The sequence below is a fragment of the Lytechinus variegatus genome, chromosome 13 (assembly GCF_018143015.1).
Source record: "Lytechinus variegatus isolate NC3 chromosome 13, Lvar_3.0, whole genome shotgun sequence".
In the NCBI taxonomy this organism is placed as follows: domain Eukaryota; kingdom Metazoa; phylum Echinodermata; class Echinoidea; order Temnopleuroida; family Toxopneustidae; genus Lytechinus; species Lytechinus variegatus.
This window is the reverse complement of record NC_054752.1, coordinates 10,022,670-10,042,622: the sequence shown is the minus strand read 5'-3', so window position 1 is coordinate 10,042,622 and position 19,953 is coordinate 10,022,670. Positions and strand designations below refer to the sequence as shown.

The window sequence follows — 19,953 nt, the reverse complement described above, 5'->3', positions numbered from 1 at the left end:
AAATCTAGTCGACCTTGGCTAAGGTACGTGCCTCTAAATGGTAAGTTTGTTCTCTTTTTTTTAACCCTCAAACATTTATCAAAATTTACTTTAAAAAGAACTAAAGTTGCGTGAATTCGAGGTGAAAGCAATTCGGGTGAAATTATTAATTGAGCAACAACCCTGAAGTCCCAATGATGTTGAAAAGGGAAGTAGAAATTGATGAATCATTCTTCAAAAGGGGATGCACAAGTACCACAAGAGAAATCCCAACGTCAGCATGAGAGTGTGGGTCGTCGGCTTGGTGGAGAGGGTGACCAATAAGCTGATTCTTTTCCCTGTAGAGGATAGAATGGAGAAGACCCTCGCTAAGATCATCATCCACCACAGGTGGGCTACACCATCCTGACCCAAGGCTGGGCCAGATAAGCTTCCCTCAATGATATCGGCTACCAACACTTCAATGTCATACACAAGGAGACCTTTCAAAGCCCAGTACAGACACGACAACGGGAGAGATCAAGGAGGAGGTGTGCACCAATCGTATCGAGGGTGCCTGGAAGCATGCCAAGGAACATTACAATCTGATAAATGGGACAACCATGAGCAACCTGCAGGGTACCCGACTTCACAACCCATTGAGCTTTTACAATTCATTTCTCAGTCCTCCAAGAGATGTTGTAGAGTGGATGATGGGGCAAGGGTCTCTCATCGACAAGAAGGTATGCCCCAATTGCCAGTGATCAGTCACTCGGAAATGAGGCGACAAAGATGGGGATTACGAGCTGATAACGAATAAGTGAGAGGATGAGAGTGAAATATAAAAAGACAACACTGTGTCAAAAATCAGTATTCTTGCAAGCGTTTAATACAATTATCAGTATGAGTAAATCAAAAAACTTGATGACGAATTGATTACAAAGGGGTTGAAAACTCAAAGAGAAGTCTGGGAAGATGATAAAGCCGCTAATCATGGTTCATCATCTGAACACATCCAGGAGATGCGATCATCCAAAAAGAAACCATTATCATCAACAATACCCATGTCATCTCGCAGTAATGACGATAGTATCGTCAGTGATCATGAGACGGGGCTGACGACCCTGAAACATCTACGGTCGACGACACGCAGGCCTACGGAGTCGATGACACTCAGGCCTTCGTGACTGAGATACAAGCAAGTTCGTCTAGAGCCGAGCTACAGGCTTTTTACAACAAACTTGATAGGGAAGAAATGGAGGAAGCTGATCGCGAGGAACTTCATCGAGAGGAAGATCCAAGTACAAGTTCAAGAAAATCGGTTAAAAAGCACAAATCTCATGGTCGTGGGCAAAAGTTTGATCCCTCTTGGAAATCAAGTCAACCTTAGCTAAGATACGTGCCTCAAAAGGGTAAGTTTGTTCTCTTTTTTTTAACCCTCAAACATTTATCAAAGTTTACTTTAAAAATACAAAAGAAACGTTGCATGCTTTCGAGGTGAAAGCAATTCGGGTGAAATTATTAATTGCGCAAAAGGCCGAGGTTTACAACCCTGAAGCCCCAATGATGTTGACAAGGGAAATAGAAATCAAAGAATCACTCTTCGAAAGGGGATGCTTAAGTATCACAAAGGAAATCCCAATGTCAGCATGAGAGTGTGGGTCGTCGGCTTGGTAGAGAGGGCGACCAATAAGCTGATTCTTTTCCCTGTAGAGGATAGAAAGGAGGAGAACCTTGCCAAGATCATCATCCACCACAGGTGGGCTCCACAATTCTGACCCAAGGCTGGGCCGGATATGCTTCCCTCAACGATCTCGGCTACCAACACTTCAATGTCATAAACAAGGAGACCTTTCAAAGCCCAGTTCCGACACATGACAACGGGAGAGATCAAGGAGGTGTGCACCAATCGTATCGAGGGTGCCTGGAAGCATGCCAAGGAACATTTCCGTCGAATTAATGGGACCCCCATGAGCAACGTGCCGTCTCATTAAGAGAAAAGGGAAGCATCATGGTTTCTGATGGCGGTGTCGAAAGAACAACGTCCACAACAAATTTTCTATCACAGACAATTCCTTCTTTCAGACAGTCACTTCAACATTCAGGATATCATGGAAATCATCCGTGATTTTCTTTTGAAGAACTCCCTCAGATGTATGGCGACACAGGCGGGGCTGGATTACAAGAAGACGATGGTGGGTCGGGACAAATTTATTGATAGGGGAGGTAGAATTCACTTTTAATGTATGTAAGTGAAATTTGAAATTACTTCAACATAGCGTATGTAGATTCGAATCAGTGATAGGTCAATATGCCATCACGTGACCATAGCTGCGAGGATCGCATTTGTTATATTCCAGGTTTTGACGTCACCTCAGGGAATATACTGCGTTGTATTTTCAATTGCTGCGTTATATTCACTAAGGTGACGTCACTCTCTGCATACAAGTTGCGTAACAAGTGTAAAAATGTACGCGCTAATGTTAACGCGTCGATTGAATGAAGAACGCGCTTGATGTATTATAAAAAAAAATCTATTATGACGTAGATGGATCAGAGCTGAAGCAAGAATTTCGGGTTTGAGCCAGATGATGAATGCAATTTCTGATGGCGAATCCACATATACTATACAATATAACAGATATTGCCTGGTCTATCGTTTTAATAAATAACATTTCAACTCCCCTCCGAAGCTATATTTTTCCCTCGGGATAATATTTTCCCTCAGCGCTGCGCGCTTCGGGCAAAATATAATCCCTTGGGAAAAATATAACTCCGTCGGGGAGAGGAAATGTTATATTCAAACTCTAGGTAGGCAATATCTGTATATTACTTCACCATGGCACCTCGCACTGATACACAGAATGCTTTCATTCCGTGATAACTTTGAAGCTGCTGAAAGAGATTACTCTTCAAGGTTCAAGAAGTCGACAAGTCGCTCTTCAGCAGGAGATGCAAATACCACAGGGAAACCCAAATGTCGGCAAGAAGGTGTGGGTCATTGGCCTAGTGGAGAGATCGACGAACAAGCTCTATGCTGTAAGAAATAGAACAGAGGAGACATTGATCCACACCATTTCCAATCACATTCATGTTGGATTAATCATTCCGAAAGTAAGCTGTGCTGAATATGCTAACCTGAATGTCCTTGGTTACCATCACTCACACATAATTCACATGAAGTTCAAAACCAGACATCCAGACAGTTCAGGTGAGGTCAAGAAGGTCTACACAAACCAGATCATGGGGGCATGGAAGCATGCCAAAGAGTATAGTCACCGGCACTCCTCTTTGGTCAGAGGATGCACCAAAAACTAATGACAATAAACTGCAGCTTTTGTAGATACAAAACATAAAACAGAGAGCAAGGGTGGAAGACAGAGTAGACAAGACGAGAGCAGGGATGGAGGGAAGAGTGGGGTAGAAGAAAATACAGTGGATATCATCAAGGAAGCATGCAAAAGAGAACTTTCAAAAGAATCAATGGCACCAATATGAGCAACTTCAAAGCGCATCTAGCAGAGGTCATTTGGCGTACTCATATATTGGGACAAAACATCTTCGACGCGTTATTGTACCGATTTACAGAACTATGGCTGATCAAAAGGAATTCTTTCTTGAACATCATAATACAGATAATGAAACAATGAATTATCTGTTCTTTATAGGAACAACACAACTCTGCAAGCATGGGTGGAGAATGCTCAAGATTTCTAGAACACACTTGTCGAGGATGGAGCCAGTGATGCAGGAAACTATAAAGCTAAACTTTATATCACTGTTACACGGAATGGTATAAAGTTCTGATACAAAAGAACTCACATGTGGAGTTCCCCAGGGTTCCATATTGGGGCCTATGCTATTTCGGACATATGTAAATGATTTACTGAATCAAGGATTGTAAAATGTTGATGAATATTTATATGAGTAATATGACGTAAATATAAAGCTACATTTTTACATACCCTATGATCAATCGCTATGCCCATGTGGTGTCGATCTGGGCCCTGCTGCATGAAAGTTACCATTACGGTAAATTTGCCATCCAATGGTAACTATCATGGAATCCTCGATTTTGATTGGCTGGTTAACATCATTGCCAGGGTAGTTATCATTGGACGGCAAAGTTCCCATAATAGTAACTTTGATGCAATGTTCCCCAGTCCTCGTATGGAATAAGGCATTCTTGTTAGAGCTATTCACTATGAAAATGCTATAGGAACTGTATTAGGTACAATGGTAATAAATCAAACATCAAATTTAATGCTCTTAACAAAAATTTCAAAACCAAATTTGATGAGCATCCGTGTTACATTATCCCTATCAATAAAAAATATATATTGTAAGATCAACCTTTGGAATGGCATATCATTAAGTAACATCGCCAATAGACAATTAACATTATTTTTCAGACAATGAAAACATTCCTTGGCAATATTAACTCCAATTTGGTTCAGTTTAGGGTGAAGCATTTAAGATGAATGCCAGTTGCGGCAACAATCTTAAAATGTGTTCAAACACAATCCCATAATATTGACCATCCAGTGAATGTATAAATAAAAAATATGAGCAAACAGGCTCTGGAAGAAAATGTGTAATCGCACACCATTTCATCAAAATGTTGGGTATTTTTCAAGCATTATTATTACACTGTTCTGTTCTAGTGATCTCCGGAGTCATTGGTTTTCTGCATGATTTCATAAAGTTACATTTACATTAATGTACCAGACCTTGATCTTTGATAACATGACAATTAACCTTGATTTAAAGAAATTGTCATAAAAATAATTGTTTGCTACAACTGCATTCTTTTCAATTTCCTTCTAGAATGCGATTTTCCTCTCATCCAACAAGGTCTTCTTTAGACATAACAAACCCTAAGAACCAGCTTACAATTTAACAGGTCCCTCTTCTCCTTGCATAGCAGACTCAGCTACGGAGATCCTCCTCTTCAGCCTCTCGACAACCTCCCCGTCTTGTCCTCCTTTCGTCTTCCTCTTCGTATTCAGCAAGAAGTGATGCATGAAAAGACCCAGTCCCTCTCTCAACACTCGGAGCTTGGAAACCATGGCAACCCCTCCAAAGACAGCCGTGATGACGTTGTCTGGTTTCTCGAGAAGGTCTGTCAGCAAACTGCTCAGGAATCTCACGGTGTGTTTGTTCATGTCAGCAAACTCTACAATCTAAAAGTTGAAAAAAATTGATATAGGAGGAAATAAAATCTCCAATTTTTAAGTCGTTTGAAAAATAGGTTATTTTTCAAACGTAAGGTGACATCTTATCATTATGTTGAAAACGCTTATGAATGTAGTAGTTCATGTTGTTTCCATACTGCCAGCAGAATTGGACTGGATTTCGGATGAAATTAAATCTCCAATGTCAGGGTTCCCAGCTTCTCAAGAAAACAAAATATCCCTGATGAAATTTAAAAATTCACTGATAATTACCAATATTTAAACCCATTCCCAGTTTCCCATGTTTTCTTAAGTTGTTGCAGTAAATTAAATGTATTTCAGTATAAAACAACAATGTAAAACTAATTAGTACCACCATAACCAATCACTCAATGGATGTTGATTTGCTATGCAACAAAATCCAGACTTGACCGACTACCATGCTTTCGACTTTATTCCCTGATTTTCCGTCATTTCAGGCATTTTTCCCCGATTTGAGGTATTTCTTTTAATCAAATTCCCTGATTTTTCCCTGACTGGAAAAAAGTAAAGTAATTTTCCCTGATAAAGGGGTTATGGGGGAAAACCTGTAGGGCGACATCTTGGCATTACGTTGCCAAACCTTACTAATGTTCAAGATTCAGTATGTGTTTTTATTCTTTTGAATAATACCATACAAGCAGAGCTGCCAAGTTGTATTTTGCATTTTCAGTATTCTTTTCCCCCAAAATCAGTATTTTGACAAAAAATCCGTATTTTTACCGTGACATAAATATGCATTCATAATGGCAAATTCGATCACTTCTTACATATTTTGCGCCCCACACAGTCGCACAAGAGACCAAAGCTTCAGTTTAGATTTTGGTTGTTCCGCTGAACTGCGTTGGCTCACTCACCAATACATAGACTGAAGAATTTGGAGGCCCCTACATACAGACAACGTATTAGCAGTAACGTTAGATCTAACATTCGACGGAAACCTGATTTTTTCTGATTGTTTTTTGCACATAAAGTCATTAAATGTCATATTATGAAAAAGAAATTGCATCCATATTTATTGGAAAATGTATGAAATTCAGAAATATCGTACCTTAGACCGCAGTTACCGCTAATTCCTTTCAAATGATGATCAAAACATCGTCATCTTCGATCCTTCTGAAGGTCAATGTAAGTTGCCATCTTGGATGACGTCATCATCCTTACAGACGTATTTACCAGTCGCAAAATATCGCAATTTTAGCCGCTGCTTTGCGCTTGTAAACTACGTGTGTGTGCTCGGAACTTGTCACCCGCATTGATTCGCCAGGATATCGAAAATTCTAATCAGAAAGCCTTGATGAAAGCACAATTCATTGAACGTAGAGGGAAGCAACACGGCTGCCATATTTTCATCTCCGCCTGAAATTAGCTCCCAGATGCTATAGTGGGGCGCACAATACCTTTTCTTCTCTAATTTGTTTTTTCCCATATTTTATCATGAAAAAGCGTACTGCCGTATTTTAAATTGATTTCCGTATGAAATACGAAAAAATCGTACTACTTGGCAGCACTGTACAAGCCCAGGGGCCAGTTGCATAAAAGTTACTATTATGGTAACTTCCCCATCCAATGGTTACTTGCATGGAATCCTTGATTCTGATTGGCTGTTGACCATTGTTACCATGGTAGTTACCATTGGGTGGCAAAGTTACCATAATATCAACTTTTATGCAATGGGCCAAATGTTGGGTAGGAAAGTATGCATGCTATGGCAAATTTGTTTTACTTTTTTGTTATCATTACTGTGCTTACATGTGATCGACTTATGGTTCAAAACCGCGAGCCCATGCAGAATCGGCTTTTTGGTTTATCTTGCACCGTGTTTACATGCTGATACAGCTGGCGGTGCAGAATCGGCTCGGGTAGCAAAAACCTGAAATAATCCGCTCACCATCAATATACATCATAATCAAGACAATGAAATGCGCGCCAATTGCTGATGCAGAATCGGCTTTCTGTTACACGTAGTAAATAGGCGATTCTGCATTGGCTTGCAGCTCTGAACCTACTACTTTGGTGGTGCAAAATTGCTGATTCTGAACCGAGAGCGGACGCAAGTTAATCGCGTTTACACACAACAAAAAAGCCGATTCTCGCGGTTCAGAACCATGAGCCGATGCAAAATCCAATCACGTGTAAACATGGTATATGTTTGATTATGTGGAATAGAATTGAAGAAAATAATAACAATTGTCATACCAGTAATTAAAATAATAATGATCATAATATAACTACTAATAATAATGATCATAATAATATTTCTAGAGAACAAACCTTTAGTACGGAGAGTGGAAGGGCCTTTGATGACATCAGATGAGAGAGGAGGAGAGCCAAGTTCTTGGAGGCAGACGGACTCAATTCATCCAACAGACGGATCTTATCCCATAATGCAAACTGAAAGGCCATCTGCAAGAAAAAAGGTTTACACAGAAAGTCTATAATATTTTTTTCATACATGTGTAAATGATGTGTCTCGATTATGATGAAATAAGTTGCGGCAATAAATAACTAATGCACTTAATCAGTTGTCAATCCAGTAATTTTAGTTCTTGGTAGAAAAAATTTGAATTAACCTAATTTTCTATAATAAAATGCAAAAGAACAAGTAGGGATACAACATCATCAGAACACCTCATGAATATTCATAAAGACATGCCAAAAAACTGTTTCACCAGAATAATGCAAATCTTTGAAATTAAAGAACCTTGTTATTTGTTATCTGATTTTGATGAAATTTTCAGCATTCTGCTCTGTGTATTTTACTCTATTTAATGAGATATAAGCCTGGACCATCCCTTTAAACACTGATATCATGAGAAAATCGATAATAACCAAGGTTACTGTATCATTATAGAACTAGACCAGGGGCCCCGTCTTACAAAGAGTTCTGATTGATCCAATCAATTGTAACTCTATGGAAATCCATCCATACCATAATTTTATATACGAAAAGTTTGCACAATGCCCTTTGTATGCAAAGAGAAGCGCAGTGAATTTTCAAGAAAAAAATGAATGCATGAATTTATATCATAGCTAGAAAATAAACATGCATAATACTTGACGTTGCTGGTCGTCCATAGTTGTGACTGATTGGATCAATCATAACTCTTTGTAAAACGGGGCCATGGTGGGTGTTTCATAAAGTTGTTCGTAAATTGCGAGAGACTTTACAAACGACTGGTGATCCTTTCTTATGAAATAAATCAATGCCAACGGAAATCTGATGTGTATCACATACCACAAAAAAGGATCATCAGTCATGCGTAAAGTCCTTCATAACTTATGAACAGCTTTATGAAACACCCATAACATAAACTGAACTTTGTGAATTCATGAAATCCAAACTGAAAAATAACATATCAAAGTTCTCCAACACAGATAAGCATATGTGGCACTGTGTATTATTACTGCTTGGAAAGAATCTTGGTGAAATATCATGCTTGTTTAGCTAATTTCTCAGCAATTAATTAATTTCTTCAATAATCCCTTGGCCCATCTAAACATACAGACTCTTTTGATATCCCCAAATCATAAAACCTAAACATTTCTGATGAATTAAGTTGCATCAATGGAAGAAAAAGAATGTTGCTAATTAGCAGTATTAAAAGTGATCTAAAAGGCTTTAAAAAATTCAGCACCGAATGTGTTAAATTCTTCATAAGCTTTCATATTTTTGCCTTGAAATACTAACAATGCGAATTGGAAAGCTATACAACAAGTATGAAAATAGAAGTCACAGATTGATAAATCTTACCCTAAATTTTCTATCAAACTGACATAGTTTAGTACTGAGGTAGGCATAGTAAGGGTTGTAAGAACGCTCCTGTTGGCAGCAGTCGAGGGTCACATGGACTACTTCCCGGTCGCGACCTCCCTTCTGACCTAGCCTGACAAGCTTCTCAAAAGCATCGGTGTAGTCCTACAAAATACACACAAAATATAAAACATCCCTCAATAACATTCTTACAATCACTGTAGCAGAACGAATCTATAGTGCAGGTCACAACATTGGATGGCATGATGGCCCCCCCAAAAAAATCCTATATTCATCAATCCAACGGCCTTTTTCAATAAATAGTAATTGATTTGATCTCAATGAAATACATACCTCTGCGGTCATAATAATACTGAAGATAGTACGTCTGATGTCTGTATTCATTCTCTGTTGCCGTGACAACTCGGTTATCTTCTGACTACCTTCTTGATTGGTGCCAGTCATCTGCTCCGCCTGCCCGGATGACTGTGAACTGTACACAAACATATGGTAATATAGTAAGCAAAGCCCACACATGTACACATTTCAACACAGCATTGCCAATAATTAAATTCAATTGAATTCAAGTTAATTGAATGAAGTAGAAGTAAACACTGATTTCATGAGAAAGTCTGTGAAACTTGAGGTTTACAGGTAGTTGTGGCCCAGTGGATTAGTCTCCAGACTTTGGAACAGAGGGTTGTGGGTTCAAATCCCAGCCATGGCATAATTTCCTTCAGTAAAGAATTCATCCAGAGTGTGCTGCACTCAACCCAAGTGAGGTAAATGGGTACCGGCAGGAAGTAATTCCTCAAAAGCTGTGTGCACCTGAATACGTAGCCTAGCTTAGCCGGGGTAAGAATAATAGCAGGGCCCGCTGGGAAAACAGTTCTCGGAAATGATGTGGCTTCCCTGGGTAAATATATCGTTGTTATTATTATTATCCTTGATCTAGATCCGGTAGAGTTACATAAACTGAAACACGTAAAATCACATGTGGGGACAGTATTATTATTGCTTGGATTACGACCAGACATTTTGGTGAAATGTTACGCAGATTTTGTTTACTTCTCAGCAATTACACAAGTTTTTCCAAAATCCACGGCACACATTTTTCATTCATACATGTACATACAGACACTTTGGTGGTGATTTGATTGGATTTGGAAATCGTCACAATTGGTCTTAATCTTAAATATACTAACCTTACATAGGTATGCTGTACCTGGCAATTAAGCTCTTGTGCAAGTTGTGAATATTGTATAACAGATATTTGAAATAAGTGTTAAATCCGATTATTTTTAAGTTTCCCTATTGGAAGAACATTTGATTTGAGACATGCCCTTATACAAAAAGCCAAGACAAGAATTATGTAGCAATCCCAAATGCGAGTTGTAGAATCTTTGGAGTGAAAAATAAATACAATGGGGATTTTCAATATGACCGTCTTTCAAAAGGAATAGATCTTCTACTGGAATGATTGATCAACTAATTTTATCTTTATTTAAATGTCTTTGAAAGGTCTGCACAGTTAATGACAAGGTTCTGAAAAGGATATCACTGGTCCTATTTATTTGATCCCTTGCCAAGGTCAGACAACTAAGGGTTTGTGTCAGGAGTCATACATTGGAGAAACAGAACATTCCCTTAGGAACAGATTCCTTGAACATCAATGCCTTAGCTCCACTTCTTCAGAGGTATCGCAACACATTCACATTGAGTCGCCTGGACATCAACAAGGTTCAAGTGCTGGACAGGGAGCCACGGTACTTTGAGAGAGGTGTGACATAAACGATCTACATCCGGGCGTTCAAAACTTCTCATAATAGGGACGGAGGGCGATACAAGCTTCCCGAGTGTCTACGACCCGATTATTGATCGCTATGTCACCAGATCAAATCAGGTCACTTCTGTCATCACTTTGTGTTTGAGACCAAAAGTTTCAACTTTATGTTTATTTTCAACCAACACAGATGAACTTTCATGATCGTAATGACAGGTTTTCATAGGGGCCTTGTAAACCAAATGGAATAAAACAGTGTCTACGTGGCGAACAAGAATCATTCCCAAGCTAAAATAATTTCAAAGTTCAAATCCCTGACTTCACAAAAAGTAAAACTTTTGATCACAAATCTTGAAGAGTTACCTCAAACTTTTCGGCTACGAACTGCAGCCTTCCTCCGCAATGTGACCAATTTGACCTCGGTGACAGTAGTGATCAATGATCGGGTCATAGACATTGGGAAGCTTGTATTGTCCTCTGTCCTTGTTGAGAGGAGGGATGTAGATAGTTTCTTTCACACCTCTCTCTAAATAATGTGGCTCTTTTGAGAAAACTTTAGAGATTTCTTCATGTGCTGTGATAAAAGTTGAACTATTTTTTTTATTTTCAACTAACAAAGATGAACTTAAATGAACTTACCTGACCTCTTGTCTCGGTCCAAGACCACTCCAAGCCGAGCCTACAATCCACCAACGCCCTCTTTGATCCGCCATGATGAGATCGGCCAATGAGATGTGAAGCGTAGAATCACTACTTCCTACCAAATAATAATATGTAACGTTAATATAGAACTTAATACAAATTATTTAAGCGCTGCAGACATATACCCCGGCTTTAGCATGGCTCCCCTGATGGGACACTCAAAACATTCAGGGAATTCCTTCCTACTACGTACCCATTTACTACACCTGGGTGGAGAGTGGCAAATGTAAATGAATACCCTTACCAAAGGATGCAAGTAGCGTGGTGGGGCTTTAACTGCAGACCTTGTGGTCAAAAGCAAAGAGACTTATCCACAGAGCCACAACACCTTCAATATATTAAAATATATCATATATCAATTATGAAATAGCCAAATTAAATATTTTGCAAATACCATAAATAGGAATCTACCCCAAAAAAAGTTTATTTGGATAAAAAAAATTCTAAATATATAATGCTTAAAATTTCATGAAAATAAGAGATTTTTATTAAGTCACACAAAAAGACTGAACAAAAGCTGACATTGAAAGAGCTCCCTTATGTTGTAAAGAAGAAAGCTAAAATAAGCTGAAAATATGAACTAAAAAAAATCTGAAATCAGGTAAAAAGGCAAACTCTCACACCCCTTGAACAAGTATTATCTTGTAAGATAAAATACCTCTGTCTTTGATGATACTTCTATGTAGTTTTCGAAGCCTGTCAAGGTTTGTAGGATCGTAGTTAGGTATCCTCCGTAGATTGTTGTTGCGTAATGCACCAATTGTCTCTAGCATGAACTTCACTCGTGACCTGCGGAAGAGTAAGAAGATTACAATCCAAATAATGAAATATGATGAAAGTAAGAAAACTACAAATTACGGTCAGGGGCTCTTTCTATAAAACTTGCTATAATAACAAATTGTCAATAACATTTGAAAACTACTTGGATCTGATAACCTGCTAGTAAATTTGTTACAGAAATTGTGATTTATTTATAATAACAGAATCCAGGTTGGTAATCAATCTTTTCAGAGTAATTAGAATAGAGTAATTAGAATATTTGGCCAGGATCCCATTACACAAAGGTTTGTGATAGATTGCAAATATGAAAACATCATTCTCATTGGTCCCTGGTCAGGGTTTTGAACAAAAAGCGATCAATCAATCAATCAAACAATTAATCAATCGAACAACCAACCAATCATTCATTTATTCAGTCATTCAAATAACAAATGAGATATTTTACTGTTGAGTTCATCTGAACACTGTTTACTTTGAATGAGAATAATGTCTTTCAGCGATGATGGGTAATCTTTTCTTGCTCTTTAATCAATCAATCAAACAAACAATCAATGAAATCAATAAATCATTAATTCGTTCAATCAATCGATCAATCATTCATTCAAATAACAAATGAGATATTTTACTGTTGAGTTCATCTGAACACTGTTTACTTTGAATGAGAATAATGTCTTTCAGCGATGATGGGTAATCTTTTCTTGCTCTTCAATCAATCAATCAAACAATCAATGAAATCAATAAATCATTCATTCGTTCAATCAATCCATCCATCCATCAATCAATCAATCAACCAATCAATCAATCAATCATCCATCCATTCAGTCATTCATTCAAATAACAAATGAGATAACATACTGTTGTTTGAGTTCATCTGAACACTGATAGGCTTTACTTTGAATGAGAATAATGTCTTTCAACGATGATGGGTAATGTTTTATTACTCTTCAATCAATCAAACAATCAATGAAATCAATAAATCATTCAATCAATCCATCCATCCATCAATAACATAAAAGAACACATACTGTTGTTTGAATTCATCTGGACACTGGTTAGCTTTACTCTGAATGAGAAGAATGATGTCCTTCAAGGATGATGGGTCATCTTTTCTGAGGGTCGCACCAGCATCTATTAAATAAACAAATATTAAAATAATAATATAATTATAATAATAATAATAATAAGACATATTTACCCAGGGTAGCCACTTCAGTTCTGAAAACTGTTCTCCCAGCAGGCCCTGCTGTTATTACCCCGGCTTTAGCTGAGCTGCCTCGGCACTCAAGCATTCAAGGAATTTCTTCCTACCGGGGACCCATTCACCTCACCTGGGTTGAGTGCAGCACAATGTGGATGAGTTTCTTGCTGAAGGAAATTACACCACGGCTGGGATTCGAACCCAACGACCCTCTGTTTCAAAGTCAGAAGACTAATCAACTGGGCCACAATGCTCCAATATAAGCTTCAGCAGTACATTAGGAGTTCTGCTTGTAAATTTAAATAATGGTGGAAACTGCCTCTCAAAGGCCAAAGCGATCTAGGCATCTGGGTCCCGTAACAAAAAGGTTGGCGATTAATCACAATTAGTTGTACATTGCAGTCAATGCAATCAATCATTAAAAAATGTTCTAAGATGATTGCTAAGCTTTGGGTTTTGGGCACATAACTTTGGCACATACTCCACGATCACAGAAATTTTGTAAAAAACTTTAAAAAAGAAATAACACAATGCCTTTTTCATTGTATATGGGGAGGGGAGAATGGCTGGCATCTCCGCAGGGTATAGTATTGCTAATTTCATAAGAACTTACTTTTTAAGATTTGGAGCAGCAGTTCAATATGTCTCTCTGTGAAGCTTTCAGAGAATTTTTTTATCAAGTCGTATATCAGCACACAGTGAACAACCTAATGAAAGAAAGAACACACAATGTCAATCAAGTTCAGAGGTATCACAAAAAGCATGGATTACATAATGCAACACTACTTATAAAAAAGGACACGCAAAACGTACTGTGTCAAAACAAGGAAGAGGAAAAAGCAATTGGCGAAAACATTCCAATATTTAAATTTAAATTCAATCTTAGTCAATATTTCATATCCGACTGTGAGAAGGAAACTTGAGTTCAAGGTGGATGGTCAAAGGGGAAAGGGTTGACTGAGGAAGACATGAAAGAAGCAAGTGGTGGAGGAGAGTAGGAGGGTTGTGTTCAGGGAGGATGGTTAGAAGGGAAGGGGGTGACTTAAGAAGACATGGGAGAAGCAAGTGGTGGAGGAGAGTAGGAAGATTGGGTTGAGGGAGGAGGATGGTTAGAGGGATAAGGCGACTGAAGAAGACATGGAAGAAGCAAGTGGTAGAGGAGAGTAGGAGGGTTAAGTTGAGGGAGGAGGATGCACCGAACTAAGTGGAGGGAAGGAGTAAGGATGATCTATCTGAGTGTGAGCTAAATCCCGCCACCTCGTAGTCAGGAACTAACCAAGGTTTCAAACCTGGATTACTACTCCTACAATATTCTAATTAGTATGGTTTTTTCTTAGAATTTTTTATATAGAGAAAATTGGTTTTTATACTCCATTTAATGAATATCACATAACGCATCCCTCTCACCTTGAAGTTGTACAGATGGATGAAGAGCATGATGATGTTGTCTATTTCCTTGCTGTCGCCATAGTTACCATCATCACAATGAGTCTTATCAAAACGAGTTGCTACAGACTGCAGTACATGGGCACCTACATGAATGGTATGGCATTTAATGGAATTACTGCATTCATTAGCAAAAAACAGACATGCTTAAAGACTAGTATACAAGTAGCTAATAGGCATGAATGCAATGTTACAAAACTGTGCATGGGGGTGAAGGATATATGCTCTATTCAACAAGGCATAGCAGAATAAATAGTGTCTCTTCCTTTAATCGAATGCAAAATGTTGTACCATTGCACATACTGTATAAGAATATTTACTATTTATGTTGAACAGTGACTCAGAAGATAGTGGAAAATATAAATAATTTTTTCCCTGTTTTTCAATGGAAATAAGGAAATTATTATTGAAAGCAGAAAGCAATATTCCTCAAGCGCACATCATATCTGCAGCAACAGTGCACATTTATCCACCAGGCCTCATGCATATTGCAACTTTATTTAATTACTAAGCGCAATGAATTGAATCATATTGTGATGTCACCTCGAAAGACATGCAATTGTACATTTTAAACGGTAGTCTACACATGCAACAGTACGAATGGTGCACATTCGGCCTCCTGTTTGAGAGAGTACAAGCTAAGTAGTCATTATAAAATGACCAATAGAACTGGTTTGACTGTTTTATAATAATTCTCTTTTTTTAGTACAACTTACCCACTTCACTGCCAATGACCGAGTGTAGGACTGATATGAGAAGGACGTGTTCCATGACAAGTCTGTCGGGAGTGATAGTTGAGCTAATGCATGCATCCTGGATCAATGCACACAAAGTCTCATTCATATCTGTCAAAAATATCAAGATAACAAAATCAAAATTAGGTTTTGATAGGGTCGTTTCACATTTAGCATTAAATGCAACATGATCAAAGCTGTGAGACTTGGCATGTCTCTAATTCTATTGAAAGATTCACTGGGACCTCAAGTTGTATCATCAGTCATCTCGTTATAGCATTTGACCAATTACTACAGAGATTCACATACTCCACAAAAGAATGTATATGTGGGACTACATTGAGATTATCCTGCAAAAAGGAAGACTTACCATTGCGGCTGTTTGTGAGGTAGAGTTCTTCTATTTGATTCAAGATGGAGACTATGTTACTTTCACTCAACCTGTAACGAAAAAAAAAATCATTTTATGTCCATTCCTCCATATTACTTTAAAAATTGACTCAGTTAAGTATTTTTCAAACTTAGGATTGAATTCCCCACCGCTTCCATAGAACTTTCCCTGCATACAAGTTCTGCATTTGACACCCACTGATCAAATTTGTCTATTTAGTGCATTGTACCCCTTTTCATACATATCAAGTGATTGGGTAATATAAATATTTCAATGAGAATTTTAGGATCTTGTTGCTTTTCATAGTAATACTTATTTATTTATTTATTTATTGATATATTCATATTCCACAATCATCAAAGTACATTTCGTAATCATGTTTACAATGAAAAAAAAATGCATAACATATGCAGGATTGAAACGTAGCAATGAAATTAAAAAAGTGGAGGGGCCTACTAAAAAGCAGAGCTTGTAAAATGTAGACCCCCTATCAAAACTTTATACAAGGGTAATATGATACAAATAGAGTAAAATAATCAGCAAAATTTTATAAAATTATATAGATATAAACACTGTAACACAAATGTATTTACACTATATACAAATTTAAATATTGACTTTAAAAAATAATCAATACTACCGTGGATAAGTATGAAGTTCACAAATATTAGATTGAATCAATAAGAATTCAGGAGAAATTTTTTGATGAGTAATTTAAATCGTATAAGACTAGCTGCCTCTTTCATTTCTCTGTCCAGAGAATTCCAGAGTTTTGGTCCTGTGAAAAATACAGTTTTGCTAGAAAATACTGTTTTACTTTTAGGTAAGTGATAGTCATTTGATTGTCTCGTATTATATGAATGTAAAGTATTGTTTCTCATAAATTTCTTTTGTAGGACATTAGGTACACTATTTCTATCTAGCTGATACATGAATTGGAATAGTTGCAAGCGGTACAGGTCATTGATTTTAAGGATACGTTTCTGACGAAACAATTCATCCGTATGAGCTCTAAAGGACATATTGCATATTATTCTCAGTACTTTTTTCTGAAGTAGCAAGACTTTATTTAGTCTCGTTTGAGAGGCATTACCCCATGCCAGAATTCCATAATTAAGATATGGTAGAATTAATGCACAATACAACATGGATAGCGCCTGTGCTGGTAGAACGTATTTCAGCTTATTGATGACTCCAATATTTCTTGACACAGTTTTGCAAGTATTGTTGATATGAGCATTCCACGTAAGCTTGTTATCAATAGTAAGACCTAAAAATTTTGTTGTTTGCACTTCTTTGATTTCAGTATTATCTAAAAGTATTTGATGCGGTAGATGTTTCAATGAATGACTAAAAAGCATATGGTTAGTTTTTTGCAGATTCAGTGACAATTTGTTGGCTTTAATCCAGTTTGTTACTTTTTTAAATTCTGTATTCATAGTGCTCACAAGTACATGTGGATCATGGTGTGTATAGAAAATATTGGAATCATCAGCAAAGAGAATAAATGAGAGAACATGAGATGAATTTTTCATATCATTAACATAAAGTATAAATAACAAGGGGCCAAGAATACTACCTTGTGGAATTCCACAGGAAACTGGCCTTGTTGGAGATTCTGATTCATTTACTGTAACAAACTGAATTCTATCAGTAAGATAACTCCTAAACCATTGTAAAGCTGTCCCTCTGATACCATAATTTGATAGCTTACATAACAGTATTTCATGATCTATTGTGTCAAACGCTTTTGAGAAGTCAAGGAATAATCCTACAGTATGATCAGAATTATCAAAAGAAGTAGATATTTTATTTATTAATGTCAATATAGCATGAGTTGTATTATGTTTTTCTCTAAAACCAAATTGATTATCACATATAATACTATATTTCTTAAGGAAAGCAACTGTCCTTTTATAAATGATCCTTTCAAGAATTTTTGAGAACGAAGTTAACAAAGATATTGGGCGATAATTACTAGTAATTAATTGGTCCCCCTTCTTGAAAATGGGTATAACTTTAGCTATTTTCATCTTCTTTGGGACCTGGCCAAGCTGCAATGATAAATTAAATATATGAAGCAGGGGATCAGCAAGAGAATGTATAATGTTTTTCAATACTTTATTTGTAATGCCATCATATCCGGGTGTCTTTCCTGCTTTCAAATTAAATACAATCTCAAGTAATTCTTCTCTATGAACTGGAGTAAGAAATATTGAATTATCATTTTGTTTGTCCAAAAAGTCCTTAAACGAATTTTCTACAGGGATAATATTTCCAGCTAACTTTGGTCCAATTTGAGAGAAATATGAATTAAATTCATTTGCTATAGAATGAGTATCTTCAACCATATTTCCATCTACACATAATTTATTAACAGCACTAGATTTGTTAATTTTGTTTAGAGCCCCATTTATTGTTTTCCATGTATTTTTAAGGTCGTTTTTATATGATTCTAATTTTTCTGAATAAAACCTCTTTTTGCTATTCGGAGAGTAGTTGTTAAGGTATTTTTATAAGACGTGTATCTATTCCATGAAACATCATTTGGATTTGATATATAAGAAACATACAGATTATTTTTCCGATTGATAGACCTTAATATCATTTTTGAAACCCATGGTAGTTTTGGAACACGTTTATAGTCGTAATTTCGATATTTCTTTAAAGGAACACAAGAATCTAAGCAATCATTGAAAAATTTCAAAAATATGTCAAATGAGTCATCGACATTCTCTTTCGAGTTATAAACGTCAGACCAATCAACAGAGCTTAAATCTTCTTGGAGGCGTTCAATATTTTTGTCACTAAAGTTGCGACAGATCCTATATTTCTTTTCCATTTTTGCGAGTGATTGCATTGTTTGGATATGGGTAAAAATAAGAAAATGATCGGATATGTCTGTAGTTACAATGCCAGCTTTCGGAAGAGGGTGAGAGTTACAGAATATATTATCTATAAGCGTAGCAGAATGATCAGTAATACGGGTTGGTCTAGAAATAATCGGCAAAAAAGTAGAAGTTAACATTAACTCAAGGAAATCGTTTGTTGCAGAGTGATTACTGGTCAAGAGATTAATATTGAAATCACCAGTGATGATACAATTGTTATTTATCAATTCTCCGTTTTGCAAAAGTTCATTAGTAGCAAGTAAAAAATCTTCTATACAAGAAGTTTGAGGAGGTCTGTAGATGACACCTATCAGAGTTTTCTTATCTTTTTGAAGTTTTACTTCTACAAATAAGGATTCGATGATATCATTCATATATTCAAATTCATGTCTAATTGCATAATCAAATGAAGACGGAATATATAATGCTAGTCCACCTCCAATTTTATTTTTCCTATTGTTTATAACAATATCATAATTCGGGATGGTGCATAAGGAATTCGGTGTTTCCGTGAACCAAGTTTCAGTAAGAGCAATGATTGGGGGATTGGCAAACTGTGTATTTTCTAATAATAATCGTAATTTCTCGAAGTTTTGGTTAGCGCTTCTTATATTCAAATGCAAAATAAAAACATCATCTTCTCCAATCAATTTAGCATAGTCTTTGAATGAATTTTCTGTATAATATGGAGAAGAGGAAAGATTGTATGCTTTATCATGAATATCGAATTCAACTTGAAGTTCATCAAAATTATTTGTAAGAATATCAGTAGAAAATCTATCAAATGGAGTATGATGATTTGAGATAATGTTGCTTTTATCCTGACTTGGATGATTTAGTAATAAGAAATCATCATTATTCAGATGATAAAATGGGAAATCACGCATATTATCCACCATTATGAAATAGAATATATTGCCATTTTAAATCAAAATCTTTGTAAGCTGAGCATATAAAGCATATTTTAGATTTGATACCACAAATTCGAGTTTGAAAAATACTGCAGTTGTAATACATGTAGTTAACAAAATAAAGATTATTTGATACAATTATTAACGGTCGATGAAGAATATTTGCACACAAAAATAAGTAAAATGACCTCC

At 36.7% G+C, this 19,953-nt stretch overlaps 1 protein-coding gene across 1 annotated transcript in view; it reads right to left on the bottom strand.

Moving 5' to 3' along the window:
* Positions 1 to 3,136: 3,136 nt before the first annotated feature.
* LOC121426306 (nucleolar MIF4G domain-containing protein 1-like) overlaps positions 3,137 to 19,953 on the bottom strand; it is a 29,776-nt gene continuing 12,959 nt past the window's right edge. Inside the window, exons 6-16 of the mRNA XM_041622547.1 lie at positions 15,939 to 16,009; positions 15,551 to 15,679; positions 14,796 to 14,920; positions 14,002 to 14,095; positions 13,216 to 13,318; positions 12,069 to 12,199; positions 11,348 to 11,465; positions 9,280 to 9,418; positions 8,926 to 9,090; positions 7,446 to 7,577; positions 3,137 to 5,141 (exon numbers count right to left, since the gene is read on the bottom strand). Coding sequence (XP_041478481.1) covers positions 4,848 to 5,141; positions 7,446 to 7,577; positions 8,926 to 9,090; positions 9,280 to 9,418; positions 11,348 to 11,465; positions 12,069 to 12,199; positions 13,216 to 13,318; positions 14,002 to 14,095; positions 14,796 to 14,920; positions 15,551 to 15,679; positions 15,939 to 16,009 — 1,501 coding nt within the window. The 3' untranslated portion in view covers positions 3,137 to 4,847. The remainder of the gene's footprint in view (positions 5,142 to 7,445; positions 7,578 to 8,925; positions 9,091 to 9,279; positions 9,419 to 11,347; positions 11,466 to 12,068; positions 12,200 to 13,215; positions 13,319 to 14,001; positions 14,096 to 14,795; positions 14,921 to 15,550; positions 15,680 to 15,938; positions 16,010 to 19,953) is intronic.